This window comes from Rhincodon typus, chromosome 7, assembly GCF_021869965.1.
Source record: "Rhincodon typus isolate 14 chromosome 7, sRhiTyp1.1, whole genome shotgun sequence".
In the NCBI taxonomy this organism is placed as follows: Eukaryota; Metazoa; Chordata; class Chondrichthyes; order Orectolobiformes; family Rhincodontidae; genus Rhincodon; species Rhincodon typus.
Window position 1 is genome coordinate 68,852,450 of NC_063338.1, and position 18,569 is coordinate 68,871,018.

The following is an 18,569-nucleotide window of genomic DNA, read 5'->3' on the forward strand; positions in this document are numbered from 1 at the left end:
GAATCTTACCATTAGCCCAGTACTCTGTATTCCTGTTACTCCTTCCAAAGTGAATCACCTCACACTTTTCCGCATTAAACTCCATTTGCCACCTCTCAGCCCAGCTCTGCAGCTTATCTATGTCCCTCTGTAACCTACAACATCCTTCTGCACTATCCACAACTCCACCGACTTTGGTGTCATCCGCAAATTTACTAACCCATCCTTCTACGCCCTCATCCAGGTCATTTATAAAAATGACAAACAGCAGTGGCCCCAAAACAGATCCTTGAGGTACACCACCAGTAACTGAACTCCAGGATGAACATTTCCCATCAACCACCACCCTCTGTCTTCTTACAGCTAGCCGATTTCTGATCCAAACCGCTAAATCACCCTCAATCCCATGCCTCCGTATTTTCTGCAATAGCCTACCATGGGGAACCTTATCAAACGCTTTACTGAAATCCAAATACACCACATCAACCGCTTTACCCTCATCGACCTGTTTGGTCACCTTCTCGAAGAACTCAATAAGGTTTGTGAGGCATGACCTACCCTTCACAAAACCGTGTTGACTATCCCTAATCAAATTATTCCTTTCTAGATGATTATAAATCCTATCTCTTATAATCCTTTCCAACACTTTACCCACAACCGAAGTAAGGCTCACTGGTCTATAATTACCAGGGTTGTCTCTACTCCCCTTCTTGAACAAGGGGACAACATTTGCTAGTCTCCAGTCTTCTGGCACTATTCCTGAAGACAATGACGACATAAAGATCAAAGCCAAAGGCTCTGCAATCTCTTCTCTAGCTTCCCAGAGAATCCTAGGATAAATCCCATCCGGCCCAGGGGACTTATCTATTTTCACACCTTCCAGAATTGCTAACACCTCCTCCTTATGAACCTCAATCCCGTCTCGTCTAATAGACTGTATCTCAGTATTCTCCTCGACTACATTGTCTTTTTCCTGTGTGAATACTGACGAAAAATATTCATTTAGCACCTCTCCTATCTCTTCAGACTCCATGCACAACTTCCCACTACTGTCCTTGACAGGCCCCAATCTTACTCTAGTCATTCTTTTATTCCTGACATACCTATAGAAAGCTTTAGGGTTTTCCTTGATCCTACCTGCTAAAGACTTCTCATGTCCCCTCCTGGCTCTTCTTAGCTCTCTCTTTAGGTCCTTCCTGGCTAACTTGTAACTCTCAAGCGCCCTCACTGAGCCTTCATGCCTCATCTCTACATAAGCCTCCTTCTTCCTCTTGACAAGAAATTCAACTTCTTTAGTAAACCACGGTTCCCTCGCTCGACCACTTCCTCCCTGCCTGACAGGTACATACTTCTCAAGGACACGCAGTAGCTGTTCCTTGAACAAGCTCCACATTTCAGTTGTGCCCAGCCCCTGCAGTTTCCTTCTCCATCCTATGCATCCTAAATCTTGCCTCATCGCCTCATAGTTGCCTTTCCCCCAGCTATAACTCTTGCCCTGCTTTATATACCGATCCCTTTCCATCGCTAAAGTAAACGTAACCGAATTGTGGTCACTATCACCAAAGTGCTCTCCTACCCCCAAATCTAACACCTGGCCTGGTTCATTACCCAGTACCAAATCCAATGTGGCCTCGCCTCTTGTTGGCCTATCTACATACTGTGTCAGGAAACCCTCCTGCACACATTGGACAAAAACTGACCCATCTGAAGTACTCGAACTATAGCGTTTCCAGTCAATATTTGGAAAGTTAAAGTCCCCCATAACAAGATTGTAACATCATTTTTCAATGCTTCAGAATACCAGGGATTAATGGTAATCTTGAACACTTCGGGAAAGTAGGCATCAGTGTATTTTAGGCACACTGTTCCCAGTGGATCTAACATTTAGGATAATCCTAGTGGCCACGAAACAAGTATTTTGTTCATAAGCACCTTCCTAGCAAAAATCACTAGGTGATACTTGAGTGAGATAACTAAGAATCAGGCTCAGAACTAAGATGTACTCATATGAAACATATTGTCTTCACTACTGCAATTTTCCTCATTACATAACTTATATTATTGTAGAGCTATTACCAATAAAACTAAATGTGAAATCACATAAGTGATTGTGGGGGCGCGAAAGCCTAGTTGTATTATAGTTGGACTGTTAATCCAGAGACCCAGGTAATATACCATGAACCTGGGTTCAGATCTCACCATGGCAGATGGTGGAATTTGAATTCAATAAACAAAAATCAGGAATTAAAGGTCTAATGATGACTATCTAACCATTAAGTAAAAAACACCAAACAGCGAATGCTGGAAATCAGAAACTAAAACAGAAATGGCTGGAAAATCTCAGCAGGTCTGGCAGCATCCATGGAGAGAAATCAGAGTTAATATTTCAGGTCCAGTGACTCTTCTTCAGAAATGTTGTCATTGCTGACCATAAAACCATTGTCAATTGTCAGAAAAGCCCATCTTGTTCACTTTACGAAAGAAATTGCCATCCTTACATGGTCTGGGCGACATGTGACTCCAGACCAATGTGATTGACGCTGAATTGCCCTCTGGGATGGGCAATAAATGCTGACCTAGCCGGCAATGCTCACATCCTATGAACAATTTTACAAAACATGAATGATTATGGTTAAAACAAATCCTTTGTTTTTAGTGGTGTGTTTTCACTCACAGTTGTCACAATGCCTTGTTGGACTGGACTTTTGTGCTGAAAGGAGGAACCTAAATGCTTGGCAAAGTTGGGAAGAGGCCTGATGGTTAGATTTGCATAATACATGTTTCCATGACACAGCAAATGGTGACGTTCTTGAAAATAGTAACATACTCAAACAAAAACTGGATGCAATGTCACAATAAAACACAAAAGGCTGGGTGTTAACAACATTTATGTCAGCATTAGGGAAAAGAAAAGATGCTCATTGCTCTGGAGAAATGTTTGAAAGGGTCAGAATGCAGGTGACATTACCCACTGTGTTGTCAGAGATCACATGCTAAGGACTTCAATGGAAATAGGTATGTCTCAAGTACCTTATGTTTCATTAAACGTAAATAATTAACAGTTGATCATAAAATAATTTCCATTTAAAGTACAGAGACTTTAGCATTTGTACTTGTTAGATCGGGCTAATAAGTGCAGAAAATATAAAAATTCTACTTACCTGAAAGGATTAGGTAAGAAAATTCAAAAGAGTGTAAAAAAAGAAAAAATTTAAAATAATAAAGCAGATTAGATAATGTCACAGAATGCTAAGGCTGAATAGCTACCACTTAACAATTTAAATCCCAATGAGACTTCAAGGCAGAATTGGGAGAGTGGAATGTAAAGACAACAATTCAAATATTGTTGGTATCAGGATGGTAGTTTAAAATAATATGAAGAATACCCAGTTTGGAATACTGTGGGGAACATGGAAAAAGGATGAATCTTTCCAAATTAGGTAAAACTTTTAATGTGTTCACAGCAGAACAATGTCTAATAGTAACATTTTTGAATATAAAATTTGAACGTCACAGCAAGGTTCAGAAAGAAGCCAAACAAAAATCCATTACCAGGTAAACAGTTTAAACAAATTAACAAATCCATCTAGCAACTTTAAAAATAAAAAATGAATTTGACATTTCCTTGTCAGAAAGGTTATATATAAAAATGAACCAAATCTTGCCCAAGATTGGGTATTATGAAGAAATAATATAAAAATTGCTTTATAATTAGACAACAAATCTGGAGCACAACAAGTGCTTCGATAGGAGATACAGCAGAAGTTATTGCAAAACAAGGAAGTGAAGAAGAATTAGACATTTTAAAAGCCTTTAACAGTTATATCAGCCTCAGAACAAATAAGGTTTTAGAAAGATACGGATTTAATTGAATAATTTAATGCCTAGGCAAAATAGGATTTTGTCAATAATTTACACACCTTAGCTGAGACATACAATTACAAACATTTCAAATCAGAATTGATAAGGGACAGCATTGTTATTGGATTTGTTGTTCAAATTTATGACAATCAAATGGAGACCTCAGCCTGGAAGAAACAACACAGCGAGTGAAATAGTCAGAGGTTGAAAAGGAAAACAGTGCAATCCTCAAAGTAAGCAACAGCTGTGGTATGGAGAACCGCTTGGGAACTCTGCAGCCTTCAGGACTCAATATCGATTTCAATAATTTGAGGACTTAAGTACCTTCTCCCATGTCCTTACCCCAACCCCATACACCAGGCCTTGTCGTCACATGAGCTGTGACCACAACCAATCTTTTGTCAGTTACTCCATTAGCAGCTATTAATTCTCCCAGGCTGGCCTTTACCAATTCCTTTGTCTGCTGGGCTGCTATTCTCTCTCTCTGGACTATTGTTTACTCCTCCCCACTTCCCCACCTTATCTTCAGCAAACTCACCTACCTTTTCTTAGCTACAATCAGTTCTTAAGAAAGGTCACTAGACCCGAATATTAACTTTGCTTTCTCCCTACAGATGCTGCAAGATCTGCTAAGATTTTACAGTAATTTCTGTTTGTGTTTCTGATGTGCAGCATCTGCAGTTCTTTCAGTGTTTTTTTTTTGAAACAGTGTGCTAGTTCTCTCAGATATACTGAATTTACTGATGAAGTCGAACAAGGAATCAGAATGATCGAATCATTCTTAATGAAGAATACAGTTTTCCAGGTAGCACTCTTCAACTAGAAGTTAACTCATCTACTGTGTGGATTAGCACCATCAAAGTTGTTGATGGGAAGGGAGCTTAACACAGAACTTCTTATACTCCCCAAGAAATTACTCCCAGGACTAAATGTCCAGGATTATCAATATGTGCAAGAAAGAGATAAATCCGACGGAACACAAGAAGCAAAAAACTACAGTGGAGGATACCATAGAAGCAATCGATCAAAAATAAATGAAGGTCGAGTATGGACCAAAGATTTTAGCAATGAAGAGATAATTAATGATAATCCAGAGAGATGGACATCAACAGAGATTCTATCCAGTACACATGCAAGAAGGTACCATAAGAAGAAATAGGAGAAATCCTATACCAATATATTAAAACAGCAAACAGGTAACTATGTAGATGAACTGAATGTTGAAACTGAAAAATAACAGGAGAAGCCATACGCTATGGACCTCATTGAAGACAGTCAAAACCCAAGAAAGAAGGGTTCTAACACTAGCGATCATTTGTGCCTGGCAAGAATGCAATCAAGCAGATTTGGGACTCTTCCTGATGGATTAAATCTATCAAGTCAGAGGCTTGCAAAGAGATTGAATAATATTTAAATCTAAACACAAAGATGAATGAAAGAAGACACAAAACCTAGAAGAATTGTAAACTGTGAGGAAGACAGTGTAGACCTCCACAGTACATTGACAAGTTGGTGGAGTGGGCATATAGGTGGTAGGTGAGGTTCAATGTAGAGAAGTGTGAGGTGATAGGAAGAACATTGGTTGGAAGAACATTGAAAGACAATATTTAAAAAAGGGGACAATTCTAAAGGCGGTGCAGGAGCAGAGAAACCTGAATGTATATGTGCACAGATTGTTGAAGGTGGCAAAATAGGTGGAGAGAACCATTAATGAATCACATAGTGTCCTCAGCTTTGTTAATAGGGGCATAGAGTATAAGAGCACACAGGTGATGTTGAATTTGTACAGGGCACTTGTTAGATGGAGTATTGTTTACAGTTGTGAATGCCATATTATAGGAAAGATGCGAATGCATTGGAGAGAGTGCACAAGCAACTTACGAGAATGGTTCCAGGAATTACGAACTGCAGTTGGGATTGTTCTCTTTGGAAAGAAGGAGGATGGGAGGAGATTTGATAGAGGTTTTTAAAACCATGAGCAGGATGTTTAGAGTAGATAGGGAGAAGCTGCCCCTACTTCTAAATGGAACAAGAAGGAGAGGGCATAGACTTAAAGTGATATGCAAAACAAATTAGGGTAATAGAAAAATACCATATTCGCGCAGTGAGTAATTAGGGTATGGAGTGCACTGCCTGGAAATGTGATGGAGGTAATCTCAATTGAAGCATTCAAAAGGACATTGAATGATTCTTTGGATAGACAAAAACACGCAAGGATATGGGGATAAAGCAGAAGATTGGCACTAGTTTGAAGAACCAGTGCAGACACAATGTGTCAAATGGCCTCCTTCTGCATTGTAACAATGTAATATATGTAAAATAATTATCAGCACATAATATGGTATAAGAAGGCTTGAAAAAATTAAAACGAGTGATATTATCTACTGTGATGATGTTTGAGATTGTATGTTTGAGGACTTCTTACTTCCTGTAAGTAGTGAATAGTTGGTAATAAAATAATTACTGCTTCAAAGATAGAAACTTTAGCATCTTTGCTAGTTTGATCAGATTAATTATTAAATGGGCCAATCTTGGACCCAAACCTTATGACACTCTTTCACCAAAATCTGAAACTATTTTGGTTCTGATGAATGATGGCTAACTGAAAACATTTAACCTTCCCAGGTACTTCTCAACCTCCTGTCTGCTCCCAACATTTTCTGTTTCATTTCAGGTTTCCAGTATTTCCATGTTGATGTTTCACCTGTAGCGATACATAGTCTCCTTCTGAGGGAAATGTTTCTTTTGAATTAATTCTTATTTTTTTCATCTTCTTAAAAAAGTTGGAATATTAGCTGCATCAATAAATGGCATGAGATAAGGAAATTTTTTTTTTTAACCTTTTCTAAATGGAAGATGGCTGAATTGAGCTTTAATTTGTTGTCTTAAATTTGATACTTGTCCACAGCCTCGTTCCAAAAAACTGACCTGGTTTAAAAAAACGGTTGATACGGCAAGAAGACTGCTAAAATAAGTAATAGAAAAATTGTTATTGAGGCCCTTTTCAGTTTGTCCTTGATTTCTGTTCACTAAAATAGAATTTTGCTTAGATGAAATAAAGTTGCATATTGAAAGTGTTGCACATTTCACCAGAGATGAGCCAGGTGTTCTTAAAACATTATATAAAGTTCTGTGAGTGCTAATTGGCATCTACTAGGTAAGAAAAACTAATTAATTTTAGCTTTTTGGGGCAATATAGCCAAAAATTACACTGGAGAATTTCCAATCCACAAAGTATTCTGCATTAAAACAATGTTGATTTGTCATCTATTAATTAATTCCTGCAGCAAAGTTAATCATTTCTGGGAATTGTTTCTGATATTTTCCACTGCTTTAGGCTATGGAGACATATGTATATTTAATTGTAAGTATGAAATTAAAGCTTTAACGCATCGGATGCTTCAAAGCTTAGTCAGCCCTCCCCCTTTTCTTATGAAGGGTCTATGCCCGAAACGTCAGCCTCTCTGCTCCTATGATGCTGCTTGGCCTGCTGTGTTCATCCAGCACTGCACCTTGTTGTCTCGGATTCTCCAGCAACTGCAGTTCCTACTATCTCTGATTCAATTTTAACCCCACTGCGAAGCCTCTTCTAAGGATGCCTAGCCTGAAGAAGTTACCCTCCTCCCTCTGGACAAACCTCAAGGGATCTCTCTCCCACTGCAATTCTCTCATAATCTCTTCGGCCCTGAAACTGCTCAACCACGTCCTGAAGCAAACCAGGTATTACAGCCACATCACCTTCCTTAGCACCTGCCTACGGAAACAGATCATCCCCAATGGACTCGTCCCTGCCTCCCTAACCTGTTCTTCCTCCCACCTATCCCCTCCTCCCACCTCAAGCCGCACCTCCATCTCCTACCGACCAACCTCATCCCGCCCCCTTGACCTGTCCGTCCTCCCTGGACTGACCTATCCCCTTCCTAACTCCCTACCTACACTCACCTTTACTGGCTCCATCCCCGCCTCTTCGACCTGTTTGTTTCCTCTCCACCTATCCTCTCCTCTATCCCTCTTCTATCCGCCTCCCCCTCTCTCCCTATTTATTTCAGAACCCCATTCCTCTCCCCCTTTTCTGATGAAGGGTCTAGGCCCGAAACGTCAGCCTCTCTGCTCCTATGATGCTGCTTGGCCTGCTGTGTTCATCCAGCCCTGCACCTTGTTGTCTGAGATCTTTGAAGGTTTGGAGATAACATAATGGCAGTTAACACGTGCGCCAAGGTTATCAATTTGTGCCTTTGTAATTTCTGGCTGAAGTTGTAACAAATGTATAAATAAATACACTGGAGTGTCCGCTTTGAATTTTGTGCTCAAGTCCTGGAGTGTGACTTAAACCCAAAGCCTGATAATAACGAATTAACATTGCCACATAGCCATGGTGAACTTTTTGGTGCAGAATGCACTGCCCTTCCCACAAAGGCAGAATATGGAGGCAGCCAGCAATAGAAAGATTGATATGAGAAATTGGATGTTCCATTACAACCTGTGTTTCCTAGTGGTGGTGAACTGTTGTCTTGAATTGCTGCAATCCCTCTGGTGTAGGGATATTGGCATTGCTACTAGGGGAGAAATTACAAGACTCTAACCCAGCAACAATGAAGGAATGTAGTTCCACGTCAGGCTGATGTGTGACTTGAAGGGAAACCTATAAGGTGTTCCTATGTATCTGCTTCTCGTCTCTGCCTAGGTAGAGGTCTCGGGTTTGAAAGGTGCTATCGAAGGAGTCTTGGTGCATTGCTGCAGTGTATCTTGTAAATGCTAGGTACTGAGGCCACTGTGCATCAGTGTTGAGAATGAAACTTTATGATGGTGAATAGGATGTTAATCAAGCCAGCTTCTTTATCCCAGATGGGGTATCTTTAGGATTGTTTTAGTTGTAGTGAAGACAAATAGTGAGTACTCCATCACACTCCTCAGTTGTGCCTTATAGGTGGTAGACAGGTTTTGTGGAGTCAGGAGGTGAACTACATACAACAGAGTTCCTCTGCCTTTGGCATGGATTTATAATACACTATTGGTATGATTGGCCAGTTCTGTTTCTTGTTAATGGTAACCTCACAATGTTGATAATAGGTCACTCAACACTGTTGGAGCTGGTCATTTCATGCTACTTGTTACCACAGATGTTGCTTGCCACTTATCATCTCAAGCCTGAATGTTGTCCAAATCATGTCATATATGGACACGGACTGCTTCAGCATCTGAGCAATCACAAATCACGCCAACACACTGCAATCATCAGTCAACATTCTTGCTTCTGACCATATTATGGATGGAAGGTGAAGCTACTGAAGATGGTGAGGCCTAGGAGTTATCTTGAGAAATTTCTGTAGTAATGTCCTGGACTGTGATCATCAAGCAACTATTTTTCTGTGTTCTAGTTATGACTCCAAGCAAAGGTCACTTGATGCAAAACCAAATCAATTGCTGTCTTACCTCATACTGTAACTTTTTTTGTCCATATTTGGACTAAGGCTGTATTGATGTCAAGAGTCATGCGGTCATGCGAAAATGTATTGTTAGTATTGGTGAGTAGGTTATTGCTGCATAAGTGTTGTTACTGCTTTGGTCAATGACACCTTCCATCTCTTTTCTGATGATTGAAAGCAGATGCTGAGGATCGAGGGCACGTACTGAAAATTTAAAGTAGACTGATTTTTGTGATAATTGGCTGGGTTGGATTTGTCCTGCTCTTTGGGGACAGGATATACCTGGGCAATTTCCCATATTGTTGAGTAGATGCTAATGTTGTTGTTGTATGGGAACCACCTGCCTATGAGTATGACTCATTCTGGAAGATGAATCATTTGTAGTTTAGGTTACTTCACAGTTGACAATTTAAAATAAGAAAGAAGCTCACATTTAAGTTGCAGTTTTCCTTACCTCAAGATATTCTAAATGGCTTGATATTTAAATAAATGATTTCTGAAGTGTGGACACTAATATTCTCTGTAGTGGTACCAGAGGGCAGTTCACCATTGATTTCTCAAGGGCAGCTAGGGATGGGCAATCAGTGCTGGCCTGCCAGCGATGCCCATGTCTAATGGATGAATAAAACAAAAAGAAAAATAGCAGTCAATTTGCATACAGCAGACTTTCACAAACAGCAATGTGATATTAATCAGAAAGGTTGTTTCTTAAGAAGTTGGTTTAAAAATAAATATTATTTGGACTCTTAGGGATAATTTTTCTGCTCTTTGACAAAGGAGAGATCTTTTGCATCCACTGGGGAGGATAGGTGATGCCTCAGTTTAACATCTTGCCAAACTGAAAGACAGCATATCCCTTGATGCCAACCCTTTCGTAAAAAGGTGAGGAGGGGTAATTTAGCACCCTGTTTTTAATCCCCTCCTGGTCAGTCACAGCTAACATTTTTACTTTCTAATTTTTGCACACAATTATCACACTTTAAATAAAAATGCAGTTAACTAGATCAAAATGAAGGAGCCAATTACACGTTTTTATTTCGGTGAAAAAAAACATAATTTTAGTACCTACCAATCCTGAGGGGAAAAGAAACAAAATGTGAAATCAACACACATAAAACATAGGTAACATATTTTAAACAGGGAAAGCGGTACAGTCAAGAATAATAAAAATTACGTAGTTCAAAACTCCTTAGAGCCCTTGGATGTTAGATTTTTAACATTCAATCTCAATTTAATGGTCAACTTGTATCATCAATAGTAGCTGTAGGTATCTTTCTGCTCTGAATGTTTTTCCAATTTTTGTGTTTACTGGGCGTTGTCTTCTGAGATGATAAAGAGGAACCAGGAAGAGAGAGAGAGAGAGAGAGAGAAAGAGAAATAGAGAGAGAAAAGGAGAGGAAGAAAGAGAGAGCTTTCCGGGTTCTTCAACCTTGAGGTCGTCTTTCCTTTTCTCTACTATGCTGCCCAGAAACAGCTACAAAAATATGTTCTGTATATATATTCCTAACTATGGCTCCATTGTCTTTCCAAGTTCACTAACTAGCAGCGAGCCTTTTATTTCCCAATATATAAAGTTACATTACAAGTGCAAATTAAACTAAACATGTGAATTTCTTGAAGCTGACTCAGTTGCCTTGTTTTGACGTCTGGAGATAAAAATGGTAATGTCAGTGCCATTAGTTTCATTTGTTCCAAATAGAACACGTAGACTTGTGTCAATCTGTACGCAGGTGATCACGGCCAACATTTATATCAGTATTTGTTCTTTTTAAAAGATCATCTTAGTTCATGAAGTGTCTCCGATACAACAAGCAGACAATGAAAGTTAAAGGTTGATAGTCCATATATGACACCACCACAACTGTCTTGACCCAAGAGCTCTGGAGTGGAATTTCAACCTTTAAACCTCTGATCCAGAGGCAGGAATACTCCCAACTGAACCACAGCTGCATGTTTATAGCTAAAGTTTGGAGCAGATTACCCTAGGGCTACCCTCAGAAAATTAATTGGAACTATTTCTATTCAAGATAGACAATAAAGAGAATCAATAAGCTGTGCATGTTGAATTAATGTACTTTCTGATTTAGTCTTAATGCAGAATTTTCTATTTGCTTTTGGGACCAAAATTTTAAGCATAATTAATATTTTGTATTTTCTTAATGCATGGCTATTACTAAACAATGAGGCTTTCAGCATTCTGGCAATATTATTGAGGTTTTTGACAAATCATTCAAATTGATGCTTTTGAAAGAAAGTGTCCTGCACTGTTCCCTGACCGTATCATGGCATTGCTAAAGTGGCTCAGGCCTTTGAGAATTTCTGTTGTCATGCATTTCCAATAGTTGTATCAGATAGACAACTTTCTGCACAAGAAGAGCTTTAAATTAAGTTTTCTTCCAAGTCTTCATTTTGTTCTGTAAAGAGAGGTTATCGATTTCCATTGCACCATCATGCTATTGCTTTAAATTTACTGAATAATAATATAATGCAAGCTTTACAATATTAGGAAATTCTTATAGATCAGAATGTTTTTCACAAGAACCAACTATTCTTTCAACATCATTAGTTTCATTTTGGGAGCAGAAACATGAAAAATACAGTATTTAGATGAGTAAGATTTTTGTTTTACTACTTTATAATATTTTACCACTGTATTATGTTTCAGTTAACTATTTATAACCTATGTCATTTTTCAGGTGCACACCTTTGATGTTAGGTATTCTGATGTCATTCTATAATCCAAAAAATTCTGTAAACGATAAAATGACTTAGTCCATGGCATTCCAGACTGGAGAGGTTTCAGTGTATAATAGGTTTGTAGTGAATACAAAAACATTTCTTATTTACAATGTTTCATACCAGCTCCACTTCTCTGAGCATTTACCATATGACACAAAGTTTAAATTATGCTTATCTGAATTGGATGATAACTTGATTAGATACACCTGCTGGAGGCACAAAATAAAATTCAATTTAAGGTTTTTTGAATAACTCAACAGAGGCTGGTATCCCGTCACGAAGTTATGCTTTATTTACACGTGGAAAGTCCTTGAAACTGCTTGAGCTCCCTTAGAGTTAATTCTCAGAGTGTCAGACACTGCTCTTTTTATCTGTCGACTAGGGCTCTCTGATTGGACGAGATTCACAGCCCCAATCAGGGAACTCATATGCTGTGAGTTCCACCTGGCTGAACTCTTTACAATTACTGCAATTATGATATGGACAACAGTGTTGGTGCTGAAAAAGAGGGCAGTCTGTAACTCTTTTTCCTGGTTTACTTCATATCTAATTTCATCAGCATCACTCTACTTTTAAGAATCATAAGAAATAAATGTGCGTTGCATCTTCACATTTTCTATTTGTCGTATCATTTATTCAAGAAGTGACAGGACACTAAAAGACACTGAAAGCATGGAAAAGTATGTACTTTTTTCAATAAACTTTGAAAAGCTGTAGGCTGTCTCCATTGTAGCATTCCTTTGGGAGTTAGGTTGAGTTTTGAGTGTTCTAAGAAGTGAACATGTTATTAAGTCACTTCAGTGTAGTACTGAAGGAATGCAATATTGTCAAAAGATATTTTGAATGAGCCATTGAGCAGAGGTTTGTTCCATTTGCTATTTACAGTGGATGTAATGCTACCATGGCCTTAGGTTAAAGAGAATAGGACATTCTCATATCTTAGTCAGCATTCTTCTCTCAGCCAAAAGACAGTTAACTGGTCAGTTATCAAATTAGCACTTTTGTCTGACCTTGTGTATGAATTAATTGCCATGTAATAAAAATTGCTACTTATCAAAGTATTCAATTAGATGTTACATGCTTCGAAATGTCTGAGGGATTATAAGATACTGTATAATTTATTATAAGCCCTTCCTTTGTATGAGGAGTTACAATCAATTTTGTATCATTGAACAAATTTAAATATTTTGGTACAAAATCTTGTTGTCTATGAGTCTCAAAGGGTTAATACTGAAGAATTATGCAGGCATCATCCACCATGATGATGTCATGTGAACTCATGTGTAGATAGCTTAAGATCTCGACTGAGTAATACCGAATATCTGGTCTTCCTCAAACTTTCTGTAAAAATGTCTATCATAATAATGTAACCTCTAACTAATTGTTCAACATGCAATAACCTAAACAAAAAAACACAAAGAACTGTGGATAATAAAAGTCAGAAACAAAAACAGAAATTTCTGGAGAAACTCAGTGGAGAGAATACAGAGTTTTTCTTTATTCATTCATGGAATGTGAGCATCACTGGCTCGGCCTGCATTTATTGTCCATTCCAAATTGCCCAGAGGGCAGTTAAGAGTCAACCACATTGCTGGTGTTGCGTATAGGTCAGACCGGGTAAGGACAGTAGATTTCCTTTTCTAAAGGACATTAGTGAACCAGACAGGTTTTTCCTGATAGATTTAATTACCATCCTTCGAAGCTGATCTCCAGATGAGGAAACAGGCGAGGAGTAAATGATAGATGGAGATAGATTCCAGAGAGAGAGAACAGTTACAAAGACAAAAAGAATGGGTAAAGGTCAGACTGAGAGAATCAACAGCTGCTAATAGGGACCATTAGTAGTCGACAATGGGTTGGCTGTGAATGCAGCCCATGTGATGACAAGGCCTGGTGTGTTGAGGTTGGGGTAAGGAAATGGGAGAATGCGTTCAGGCCTTAAAATTAATGAACTCGACATTGTGTCCTGAAGGCTGCAGAGTCCCCAAACAGAAAATGAGACACTGTTCTTCCAGCTTGCACTGAACTTTGCTGGAGTAATGTAGAAAACCGGAGACAGATACGTTGGCCAGGGAGCACAGTGGTGTATTGAAGTGGCAGGCAACAGGTAGCTCAGGATCATTTTTGTGGACAGGACATGGGTGTTCTGCAAAGCAGTCTCCCAGTCTACATTACATCTCCCCACTGTATAGTGTCCATATTGTGAGCAGCGAATACAATAGACTAGTTTGAGTGAAATGCAGGTAAATTGCTGCTTCACCCAGAAGGTGTGTCTGGGGCCTTGGATAATGAGGAGGGAGGACATAAACAGGCAGGTACTACACTTTCTACGATTACATTGGAAGGTGCCATCAGGCTGTGGGGTTGGGAGTTGGTTGCGGAGTGTTGAGAGTGAAGGAGGAGTGGACCAATGTGCCCTAGAGAGAACGGTCCCTGCGGAAGTCTGACAAGGGAGGGGAGAGGAATATGTGTCTGGTGATGGCATCTCACTGGAGTTAGTGGAAATGGTGCCTAATGATCATTTGGATGTGGATGCTGGTGGGTTGGTAACTAAGGACCGAGGGACCCTATCACTGTTCTGGGAGGGAAGAGAAGGGCAAGGGCCAGAGTGCAGGTGCTGGGTCGGACACGGCTGACTGCACTGCCGACCACGTTGGTGGCGAATCTTTGGTTGAGGAAAAAAAGGTGGACATTTCGGAAGCCCCCTTTTCAAAGTTGGCATCATTGGAACAGATTTGATGGAGACAGACAGAATAAAGGAATGGAATACAGTCTTTATAGGAAACAGGGTGTGAGGATGTATAGTCAAGGTAACTATGGGAGTCAGAGGGTTTGTAGCAGATATCTGTGGGCAGCCCAATATCCAGAAATGGAAACAGCAGCCTTCTTCTTTAACAGCAGCTCATTTAGTATAGTGCCCACAGAATAGGTCTTGCCTCTTCCTTGATGGAGCTGTTAATCTTAAAATTACCTTGGTTGCGAAAATTGCAAACAAATAAAAAGTACTCCTCATTTAGTGCACAACAGGACAAGTTTTGGTACAAATTATTGACAACATCTTCACTCTAGGATTAGTTGTTTTTGTACATTTTGGTGTGTGATGAATGAGTCAGACTTCCTGAATTAAGGTTTTAATGTTTATAAGTCAAAAAAATGGAAGGCAATGAAGCAAACATAAAAGCTTAGAGATAGAAAAACAGACAGAAAACAAATTTCAGAAATTAAGTGTATAGTAAAATGGCAATGTACTGGTGTGATTTAGAAGCACTGAGATAATGTAGGACTGAGCGTTGTCTTCTGCTGAAAATTTATTGTTGTGCTGTTTGCTCTATATTAATCAAGATTTTTCTATTCCAATTCCTCTAACTATAGATTGAAATGTTATATCATTACAAATACAACAAGTACTTTTGCATTTCAGAGAAGATACTGTTGTACAGATAATGTATTATGTGACAAAATTTGCATGGAAAACAGATGGGGTTAGGTGACATAAAATTTTGCTTTTGAGTCGGTTCCTTAATTTAATGTATCTTAAAACTGGTAACAAGTACTGTATCACTCTGTGGGCTGAATGTTACAGTGTTGCAAAAATTATTTGACAAAGATTTCAACATATGCTCATACAAATATATGTTTATTTACTGATTTTGCATTGAAATTTGCATCCCAATGTTCACAGAAGAGAATAAAGGAACAGTTTATGTTTTTCTATTCAGATTTAATGCTCTCTCTAGTAAATACATAGAATGTATTGTCTGAGTACAGATTGCCATTTTATGTACCTTGTTAATGTGCTATTAAGCTAAAGAATAATTATGTTTTCAATCAATCTACATGTTTTTCTATAATATATTGACAGATGATTTTTGTGCTTTATAAGTAAGACTGTCAGTAAGGCAATGTAAAGATTGTATAAAGGTTGTCCATGTATTTGAATATATGTTTTTTTCCAGTTTTTGCTTTCAGTGGTATATTTCGGAATAAGGAATAAAGACCTATGTCATCTATATTGATTCTTCTTCACCACTCTCATTGTTTCATTGTCAGATTGCAGTTGAACACAACTGATTAGCAAGTAATTACTAGTGGACATAAGAATTCAGTCTGCTTCAGAATTCAGCTTGGGAACCAAGACTTTGTTCATTTAACTGTTTTTTCACTATCATGTTTAAGGAAAGGCCAAATGTAACGTATGTAGTTTATTAAAGGTACAGAAGGGAGAAAAAGTGCAGTTATCTACATTTTTAACTTGCACTTCTCTAAAGGGTCTGAACAAGTGAAGACAATTTTCTTTTCAATCCATTTATGAGACGTGAGTATCGCTGACTAAGCCAGCATTTATTGTCCATCCCTAATTGCTCAGACGACAATTAAGAGCTAATTACATTGCTGTGGGTCTGGAATCACATCTAGGCCAGACCAGGTCAGGAGTATAGACTTCCTTCTTAATGAGGCATTAATGAATCAGAGATAACAAGGTGTAGAGCTGAATGAACACAGCAGGCCAAGCAGCATCAGCGGAGCAGGAAAGCTGACGTTTCAGGTCTGGACCCTTCTTCAGAAATGGGGGAGGGGAAGGGGATTCTGAAATAAATAGGGAGAAAGGGGGGGGCGGATAGAAGATGGATAAAGGAGAAGATAGGTGGACAGGAGACAGACAGGTCAAAGAGGTGGGGATGGAGCCAGTAAAGGTGAGTAATAAATTAATGAACCAGGTTTTCTTTTTATTCTGATAATCAACAACGTCTTCGCGGTCATCATTAGACTCTGAATTCCAGATTTTTATTAAAGTGAAATTCCACCATCAACTATACCAGGATTCAAACCTGGATCCCCAGAACATTAGCTCGGTCCCTGGATTAATAGTCTAACGATAAAACCACTCAGCCATTGCTTCCCCTAATTAGTAATTGGTTCCTCTCTTAACCTTCTCAGTTGCTTGCAACAGTTTCATTTTATTTCTTTTTTAGCTCATGGCTATTACACTTCAATTAAAATTCGTTCACCAGATCAGAAACTAAGGGAAAGCTAAGTCCAATGTTTACTTGCTTAAAAGAGAGTTTTCTTAACCTTTAAAACCTGAGAAAAATACAAAAACACACCATCAAAACCAGACACGGGTAATAAATCTTATAAAGTAGGGAGAGGGGTGTCCATTCTTATAGGATCATAAAAGCAGTTTCAGGATACTGCTTTTTTAGAATCATTGAGTTGCAAGAGTGAATACTATTTCTGAATGTTTCAACTTGTTTCCTAAGGAATGGTGAAACTTTGAGATAATCTTGATTTCTTGCTGAATTGTTGTTTCCTAGATTGCTTTCTCATGAGCGCTGTTTTCTGATGTTGAGAGAGATCAGCAGAAAAGAGCTTTCAGTCAACATTGCTTTCCCTTTTCTTAGATGCTCAAATGCTGTTGTTGCTATGCCATTCCTTGGAGGATTCTAATGTCTTGTCATTGTTTCACTGCAAGCAACTTTTCATTACTTAATATCTGAATTTATCGTGCAAGTGTGAATAAAGCAAAAGATGCAAATTTCTTGTTGCCTCACTGAATTTCAGTGGCTCTTGATTGCAATGGCAATTCTGATACAGCTGATTTCATACCTTTGACATGGATGCTTGGGATAGTCAGCTGATCACAGCAGTCATTTTAGGCCAGTAGCATCCTTTAATAAAAATATTTTTAGTCCAAGGAAAATCTCAGTTATTAAATCAAATGCTGGAACTTGAATATCGATAGTCCATTTTCACTGCAACCCATAACAGAAGTCAAACAATGTTGCCTGAATTTGTTGGATCTCAATTATCATAGCCATTTTATTAATTCTTCAAAGACTATAATCAATAATTACTTTATTTTGCAGGGAGCACAATGTGGTGATGGTTTTAAAGTGCGTAACCTCTCTTGTATCGTTTATGATGGAAGACTCCAAGGTTCAGCAAAGGTGGTGGACAACGAAATGTGTGGTAACAGGCCAGTTGGAATATCTGATGTTGTGTGGGGCTTAAAGGTTCCTTGTTCAGTGCCTTGTCCAGGTAAAGTGTCATATGACTATCTTACATGAATATGAATCGTTCATTCTTTGGCATGTTTCTGAAAATTATATTGACTATTTATTGGCTTGAGGCATGAAAATCATCACAAATTAAATTAAGAGTCCTTTGAGATATTATTACAATGCTTTTATTTCTGTTTATGACAAGTTTGATGTTTTGCAAAGGGTAAGGTCATTTCATGATATTAATATTAATGCTTGCAATTTATTAACTAATTGATTCTAATTCACTTCAGTGTTATCATGTAATTATACATTGGTTAGCTGCTGTGATCACTGATATTTCTCTTTAATATTATGTACTGTTTCAAATATTACTTAGTAGGAGAATAACTTGCACTTATATCTTTAAAGTATATCAACATCCTGAGATGTATTCAGACTACAAGCCTGAGAGATGCCAAATGAATGTCACTGACATTGTGTTAATAATCTGTAATTCTGCATAATACGAAAGCCAACTTTTTAGATTCATTCATAGATTGTGGGAACGACTGCTAGGCCA

The 18,569-nt window shown here is 38.5% G+C and overlaps 1 protein-coding gene across 1 annotated transcript in view; it reads left to right on the top strand.

Moving 5' to 3' along the window:
• The window catches only part of thsd7ba (thrombospondin, type I, domain containing 7Ba), an 886,244-nt gene that overhangs the window by 764,860 nt on the left and 102,815 nt on the right, over positions 1 to 18,569 (top strand). Inside the window, exon 23 of the mRNA XM_048599575.1 lies at positions 17,873 to 18,044. Within this exon, the coding sequence (XP_048455532.1) occupies positions 17,873 to 18,044 (172 nt within the window). The remainder of the gene's footprint in view (positions 1 to 17,872; positions 18,045 to 18,569) is intronic.